This window comes from Lathyrus oleraceus, chromosome 5 (assembly GCF_024323335.1).
Source record: "Lathyrus oleraceus cultivar Zhongwan6 chromosome 5, CAAS_Psat_ZW6_1.0, whole genome shotgun sequence".
In the NCBI taxonomy this organism is placed as follows: Eukaryota; Viridiplantae; Streptophyta; class Magnoliopsida; order Fabales; family Fabaceae; genus Lathyrus; species Lathyrus oleraceus.
Genome location: NC_066583.1, coordinates 291923913 through 291932278, shown reverse-complemented (window position 1 = coordinate 291932278; position 8366 = coordinate 291923913). Strand labels below are relative to the sequence as shown.

General features: G+C 32.9%; 1 protein-coding gene across 2 annotated transcripts; it reads left to right on the top strand.

The window, feature by feature from the left end:
- The first annotated feature begins 3665 nt into the window (after positions 1 to 3665).
- On the top strand, positions 3666 to 7395 carry LOC127084000 (inactive receptor-like serine/threonine-protein kinase At2g40270). 2 transcript variants are annotated; one of them, XM_051024364.1, is made up of 9 exons: positions 3674 to 4045; positions 4134 to 4272; positions 4838 to 4909; positions 5020 to 5163; positions 5288 to 5428; positions 5507 to 5907; positions 5983 to 6182; positions 6270 to 6402; positions 6500 to 7395. In XM_051024364.1, the coding sequence occupies exons 1-9, from the start codon at positions 3934 to 3936 to the stop codon at positions 7090 to 7092; spliced, it is 1935 nt and encodes a 644-aa protein (XP_050880321.1). In that variant the 5' UTR covers positions 3674 to 3933; the 3' UTR covers positions 7093 to 7395. The 2 variants fall into 2 exon arrangements, with proteins under 2 accessions (XP_050880320.1, XP_050880321.1); XM_051024363.1 differs by having other exon boundaries at positions 3666 to 4045; positions 5288 to 5907.
- Positions 7396 to 8366: the final 971 nt, after the last annotated feature.

Genomic DNA, 8366 nt, shown 5'->3' with positions numbered 1-8366 from the left:
AAGAAAACGGAAGCAACTCATCGAGCAACGTCGGAGATCAGGTACAAAGCTCTGAATCCTCTTCGTATTTCTTCTTCTTATGAAACTTCTTATTGTTTATTCTTCTTATGAAACTTCTTCTTCTTTTTTATTCTTAAGAGGTTGTGAGGTTAAGAATTCGAGAGGGAGAGCGTAAGTTCATGAGAAGCATAGATTGTGTAGAGCTCTAAATTTTGTTGGAGAGTGATGATGAATAGATCTGGATTTTTATGAAATGAATGAAGATTGATGGAATTTATAGGATGGAGGATTAACAGAGAATCTAACTCTGTTAATCAGTTAGCTTTCAATGTGAATGAAACAGTTAGAAGTGATTCACGACGTGAGATGTGAGTTTGTTAGTTAGGATCAGGTTAGTTATGTTAGTTATGATATTCAGATTCAGTTAAAATGGATTTGGAAGGAAATTGTGATAACTAACTTTGAGAAGCTCGAGTTGAAGGAGAATAGCGATAAAAAACGCAACGGAAATTAAAAATTTCTCCTTTAGTAATCCTTACGAATGACCATGATCAGTGATAGAATCGTTACCTCTTGTGGTGATTGAAACCTTTGATGCAAATCTAAGGATCGATCACGAACATTGAATGGTGACAACGCCTCTACTCAGTCCACACGAACAGATTCCTTCAGCCTCAGTGCTAGCTGCTACGAATGAAGGCTTTGAGTGAGAGAGAGTGAGAAACAAAATTTCATCTGAACAAATGTTTCTGCACAAGGGTTCTATTTATAGAACCACTTATGTGGACTGTAAGCTAAAAGCCCACTTAAGTGTATGTGGCCATATCTTATGATATACCAAAATCACTTAAGCGCGTGGTACCTTACCATATTTCGTATTCTACTTAAGTGCACCGTACCTTACGGTGTTCTACAATTCACTTAAGTGTACCGTACCTTATGGTGTTCCTTATTTACTTTATCTCTCATCAATCTGTCCTTTTGTGTGTGACCCTGTAGGTTTTCGCGGCATTGACAATTATATTAAATCACGTATTTAACATAATAAACAGTGAGAGGTATCTAGCAACACATCATTGCTACCCAAGACACGAAAATGTCATGTGATCTGAAAAATCCTTTTGTGATAATACTTGTGTGTACAATTACCCTTTTGCTCTTATGTCTATATTGAACACAAGGCATAAACCGTGTCATCCTTGTCCAGTTCAATATTGGGTCCTTAGACATTTATCCTGTTATGCAGGATGAGCAAATTCTATCTAGGTCACTCATGTCCCTCAACATGTTTCGTGGAGTACCCATCAACTGTCTTTATGGTCATCCAGTTACGGGAAACGTTTGATCAACAATAAAGAACTCGACTCTATATCTAGGGCCCATAGTGGTTTTAGGTCGAAGGGTGGTATACACCACTATCACCATGAGAATAACTTATGACACTTTGCATAACATTCTATATAGTATTCTCATAGCGGGTCAATCCAGTATAAATATTACTCCTAATATTCATACCTATGTTTAAGGCTTGATAACTCCTTATCCATGATCCATGAGATGTGATCATCAGTCTATATACATAGTAGTCTTAATGCTTTAATGTTATCCCACTTCACAACAAAGCTCGACTACAGATACTTTAAGAATAATGTCCTTATGTTTAATAGGATCTCATGATTAAGTCACACTTGATACATTAAACGGACTAGCTATTCTAAGGATTTTATTAAACAAACATAATAAAGACAAAAAACCTTTTATTATTAATAAGTAATTCGATACAAGTACCAAAAGTATTGACCTTTAGGGCTTACGCCAACAAGAGTGTAACTGATTTTGAGTCATGTGTCAATTCTGTTAGTGCAAATGTCAATTAAGTGATGATAGTTTAGTTGCAGAGATTAATTGTTGTTCCATTTTCTGTTAGTTGAAAAAAAAGTCCAGTTAGACATGTCCAGTTAAATTGGTGAGGTGGTTGTTAGGTGATGTTAATTGTTGATGTTGACTCGATGTTGTGAATTGTTTCAGTTAGGGTTGAATGGTTAATTGTTGTTAAGTTAAGTGTTATTTGTTCAATTGCTTCTAGTTGATCGTTGACTCGATTTTGTGCAATGTCATTGTGATGTCTTGCTATTGATGTTGAATTGTTGTGCTAGATCTTTGGATTGGTTGTTGATGTCATGTGGATGTTATGACCATGATCGCATTGGCCTATTTGCATTTGGTGTGCGACTCATTTGCATTGCTCCATGCTACTGCTGATTGTTATGCAATGGAAATGAGTGTTATGCTAGGCCTTGATGATATGTTGTTATGTTATGCCATTTTGTTAAATGTATTGTTATGGTATGCTAATGTGATGCTTTTGTTTTGAAACTTGTGTTGCATTTGTCATGGTCTGCAAGATTGTTGCATTGGTTTTGGTTATGTTTTTGTGGTAATTAGGGGTGTGCAAAAAAATCGATTATTCTTAATCAAATTGGTATCCAAATTGTTTCACTTTTAAAAATATAATTCAAATGCTAAATTATAAATGTGGGTATCCATTTTGTTATCCAAATATAAACCAATATCTATAATAATAATAATGTGGTTTAATTATTGGATACCCAAATTTCATTATGTGTTAAATTTATATATTTCTCTCTATTCATGTATCTAAAGTAATTTTTTTTAATTCCATAGATAAATAAAAACTAATTTAAAAACAAAAATCAATGATAAAGTGTATTGACCTTTTTTTTCAAATTCCTATAGAAAAGAGTTGAATTTTCATTGAATCTATTATGATATCAAAGCCTATCGATCATGGATTACCCAACATATATATAAATATTTTATCCAACTACAAATATAAACCAATAACATGAATAACTTTATAAGTGATACCCATATTTTTTTTCTAATACAAGTGAGAAAATTTAAATAAAAAGAAATAAATTATTTAAAAAACAATGCCCTTCGTTGACTGTCCTAATAATTTTCTGCAACAAGTGATATGCATATAATAATTTTTAATTTATTAATAAATTTATGAATTAATAAATTTATGAATTAACTAATTTTTATTAATTATTGAATAAACTCTTTACAATTCTTAAAAAAACTATAAAACCGGTTATAATTTGATATTCATGTAAAAACAACTTTATGACTAAATACATATCTCTACCTCTTATATTATTAGTATTTATAAGAGAAAACTTAATGGTTATACACATTTTAGTGTTACATTATCTTCAAATAAATATACTTTCATTCAACCATATCATATCACAGCACTTTGACAAAATTAATAATTAATTAATAGTATAAAATCAATACATATTCTATTTTCTCATATATATATATATATATATATATATATATATATATATATATATATATATATATATATATATATATATATATATATATATATATATATATATATATATATATATATATATATATATATATATATATATATATATATATATATAATATTCGCAAAAAAACATACTGTAATAATTTTGAGAATCGAATTAATGATATACCTTGAAAAGTTCTCTGCACGAATTGGATACGCTGTCATTTGAATTTAGTAATAATTGTATTCATTTTCTTTTGTGGCTACACTAAGATTTGGTAAAGATTTAAAAGTAAATATTATAATAAAAATGGGAAATGTTCATTTGTGGAGCACGCGCTTTCCTATATTATGTTGTTTTTGAATTCTACCTCGTTTGTTTGGTTGGTGTAATAACAAGTCAGTTTTCAGATCAACTTTCTTTTTGTTTAGTTGACATTGTTTCCACAGTTTTTCTTTTTCTTTTTCGATACTTTTCAGAACCGATTCATTTCTTGTCTAGTTTGTTTTTTTTAAGAAAAAATAATTAAGAATCTGTGTCGGTGTTTTCCCCCTGAGTTAGCTAGCATCTATACGCAACAATAATGAGAGAATGGAAATTCACATGCTTCAAGGATCTTAGGAGTGTTTTGTGGCTTGTGTTGTTTTGTGTTTTGTTACAGAGCTTTGGTTTGTGTTGTTCTTTGAATGATGAAGGTAAGGGTTTTTGTTGTTTGTGGTGTTTTGTGTGTGGGTGGAAACAAAGGTGAAAGAAAATTGATTTTTTTTTCCTTTCTGTTTGTAGGTAAAGCTCTTTTGAAGTTCAAGCAAGGAATTGTTAGTGACCCTTTTGATGCTTTATCGAATTGGGTTGATGATGGAGTTTGGGTTGACCCTTGTAATTGGTTTGGAGTTGAGTGTTCCGATGGAAGAGTGGTGGTATTGTAAGTGCTTATTTTGTGATTTTTTTTTTGTTGAGAATGAAGATTTGTTATTTATTATAAGGGCGTGTTTGGATTTGGTTATTTAAGGGTTTGATCCGTTTAATTTAGGGGTAGAAGTCGAAGAACATAGAAAGGAAGAAATGAATAAGGGTATGCTCGGATTGACTTATTTGAGCTTGTGAGACTAACTGGGATAGTTTATGGAAAAAGTTTATGCCATGTTCATAAGTTGTTTTCTGCTTCTTTCTGGGATAGGCTCTCAAAACAGCTTATAGTTTATATGTGCAAATAGTTTGACTTCATTTTGTTGTAGAAATTATTTATATATAAACACTTATATGATAATCACTTATGATATCCAAACATGGCCTAGATTGTTTCCCGCTCGCTCTAGTTCACGCTTTAGATGTCTGGTTTTCGTTAGACAGTTGATACTTGATAATATCATTACAAATTTTGAAGATGATTCTTCTGTTAAATCAGATTACAAGAAGTTAAATTGTTGGCATGATCGTAATAGTAGTATGTTGCGTGTTTAATCATTAGAAAATGTTTTGTTGCTTAGGAATTTGAAAGACCTTTGTCTTGAAGGAAAACTTGCGAAGGAGCTCGAGAGCCTTTTTCACATAAAGTCCATGTAAGTAATTGCTTGTTACCAAGATGCTCCGTTTATTGCGGCTACCGAGTAATTTGAATTTCCATATACGTTCATTTGTCTGATAAGATTGTGATGAATATGTTGTGCAGAGTTTTGCGGAATAATTCTTTTCACGGAATCATTCCCGAAGGAATTGTACGCTTGAAGGAATTGGAGGTTTTGGATTTGGGCTACAACAACTTCAGCGGTCCTCTAACGAAAGATATTGGGATTAATATCTCACTAACAATCCTGTAGGATAATACTCTCAACATTTCAATTTTAAACTTTTTTTTTGCCACTACGGCGCTGACGCTGAGTACGTAGTTCAATTTTCTTCTTTGAATTTCTTTTAACAATTCAGCTTTTTTATTGCAGTTTGCTGGACAACAATGATCTTCTTTGTGGTTTGTCGCATGAAATTAATGAATTGGTGATGATTTCTGAGTCTCAAGTAGATGAAAACCAGCTAATTAGTGCAAGAAAATCGCCAGGTTGTACAGGAAGATCCATCAAATGGTATGTAACTAAGCATTTGAAATGTGTCATCGCGTTTTTTTACCATAATCTGAACTCTTATGTCATTCTTTTTTTAAGGCGTAATCGCAAAAGTGAAAAAAGTCTTCGGAAGCTACTGCAATCAAGTACTCGTGATGATCGTCATAATCGTGCAGCTATTGTTCCAGATAGTCCTTCTCCGTCTCCGTCTCCATCTCCTTCACCTTCCCCTTCTACCTCGACAACACCGCCAAAAGTGAAAAAACCATCTTCCCTTGATCGAAATGTTTCTGATTCTCCTTCTGCCTTGCCCGCACCACAATCCAAAAGTACCTCATCGAAGAAACAGCACACTCCTATTGTGGTTGGAGTTCTGGGTGGTGCTGCATTTATTATCGTTTCAATCATTGTCGTATATCTCTGGAAAACCAACAAGGTGGCGACCGTTAAACCGTGGGCTACCGGATTAAGTGGACAGCTTCAGAAGGCATTTGTGACAGGTAAATCTAAGAATTTATCTTCTAAATATAAGATTCCTGCCTTAGTACATGCTTAACAAAGTTTTACATTTTCAGGTGTGCCGAAGCTAAAGAGATCGGAGCTTGAAGCAGCGTGCGAAGATTTTAGTAATGTAATCGGTACTTCACCCGTTGGAAGCATTTACACAGTGTACAAAGGGACTCTATCTAGCGGTGTCGAAATAGCCGTAGCTTCTGTTACAGTGACATCGTTGAAAGATTGGTCAAAGACTTGCGAAGTCCAATTTCGTAAGAAGGTAAATTATCACGAAAAACTAACCAAATAATTTTTGTAGATTTTTTCAATTATTTGATGTTAACATTTTAAGCAATTATGTATGCAGATAGATACATTATCAAAGATGAACCACAAGAATTTCGTAAATCTTCTTGGATTTTGCGAAGAAGACGAGCCATTCACCAGAATGGTGGTTTTTGAATACGCCCCAAATGGAACACTCTTCGAGCATTTACACAGTGAGTTCCTGTTCTCTTTCACAAGCGCGTTTTTTCTTATCCTTTTCCTGTTTAAGTATGAAACTCACTGATATTTCGATCTTGTCGAAAATTCCAGTAAAAGAAGCCGAACATTTGGATTGGGGAACAAGACTTAGAGTTGCAATTGGCACGGCTTACTGCCTGCAACATATGCACCAGCTAAACCCTCCGCTCGCCCATAGCAGCCTAAACACTTCATCCGTTCAACTCACTGACGACTACGCCGCCAAAATCTCGGACCTAAGTTTCTTGAAAGAAATAGCTTCACCCGATATAAAATCTTCTGCCAAGAAACGCACGGACGCGACATTAGCAAGTAACATTTACAGCTTCGGTATCATGTTACTCGAAACTGTAACGGGCCGTCTTCCTTATTCCAATGATCAAGACGGTTCACTTGAAAACTGGGCTTCAAACTATTTACAAGGGAACCAATCTCTCAAAGAAATAGTGGATCCAACACTAGTATCCTTCCAAGAAGAACAATTAGTACAAATCGGCGCATTGATTAAGTCCTGTGTCAATGCTGATCAAGAGCAAAGACCAACAATAAAACAAGTTTGCGAAAGATTAAGAGAGATAACGAAAATAAGTCCCGAAGTAGCTGTTCCAAAACTTTCACCACTTTGGTGGGCAGAACTCGAGATTGCTTCTTTCGACGCCAGCTGAAATCGCGAAAAGAAATTGTGAGTATGGTGTTTGAATCAATCTCGTCGGAGATGGCGCTGAAAAGATACTCACCTGTAAACTGATACCTCTTGTATCTATTGTAGGGGAGTAATAAATCACATTGTACATAAGGGAGATAAAAAGAACCATTTTTTTTGTGTGCTTCGTTTGGTTATGGTTTCATGGAATTGCACCAGCAAAAGGTGCCATATATTAGTTAATTTCATTTGTTGAGTAAGTTATTTTGTTGGTTAAAGATATTTTTGATTATATTTCTTACTATAATAATAATACTTTCACTTATTTTGATTGTTCTCGAGTTGAATTGATTTTACCTCTAGAATTAATTCTTTAACGAGTCGTAGTCGGGCTCTGTGTCACATGTGATGAGTTTGCATGACAAAGTCTTACCGCATAAACTAAAGTATAAACAATTCGACAACTTCCAAGGTGTAGCATGATAAATGGACGGCAGAAAATTTTCATGACAAAAGCATTGTGGAAGATTGTGGTTTTGTCCATAACATGATAGAGAGGTTCATTTTATTCATTGATTTATTTGATTGATTATTTGATTGCTATGATGGAGGCTCTTTGTAATATTCGCCAGTTGCTATGGAAGGTGACATGCTTGACCCAACATGTTGTATGTAGAAAAGAAAAACCAACCACCTTAAGGAAGACTAGGTCAAAATGTTTGATGTATTCCAGGGTTTTTTTATTTAATTTTTTTAAAATTATTATGAGTTGTCAATATCATGATTTGGATCACTTGCATTTATAAAATAAAAGTTTAATAATATAAATGAAATTTACTAGTTATTCTTTTCAATTAGTCTTTCTGCTAAGTTTTTTCAAATGATAAACATGTAATTTTGTCAACTATAATACTGAAAGACACAATATTGTAGAAACGTATTTCAATATATTTTAAAGTTCTAATTTATAATATTAGGATTAATTTGTTTAAATAGAGATAAATTTAAATTTAATAGATTTATTTAATGAATTTTATACTAATAAAAGTAAAATAATTGTAACCGTTAATAAAGTAAAATAATTATAAATGTTAATACTTACGTCTAATATTTAAAACATTTTTCTTCAAGTAAATTGATATCAATTGTTCCACACTTGCAAGTAAGTTGATTGGATTGTTTTATTGGTAAATTTTTTGGTATCACATATGTGAGATGATGCTTAGAAGGTATGTAGGCAGATGTTATCAATTCACTATTTAATTTTTTTTTTATGATATGTTAGTCAATTTCAAC

Coding starts and splice junctions, on each gene's coding strand:
- LOC127084000 (XM_051024363.1), top strand. CDS start 3,934: ATGAGAGAATGGAAATTCACATGCTTCAAGGATCTTAGGAGTGTTTTG. Junction 4,910..5,019: donor CTTTTTCACATAAAGTCCAT/GTAAGTAATTGC, acceptor TATGTTGTGCAG/AGTTTTGCGGAATAATTCTT. Junction 6,403..6,499: donor ACTCTTCGAGCATTTACACA/GTGAGTTCCTGT, acceptor CGAAAATTCCAG/TAAAAGAAGCCGAACATTTG.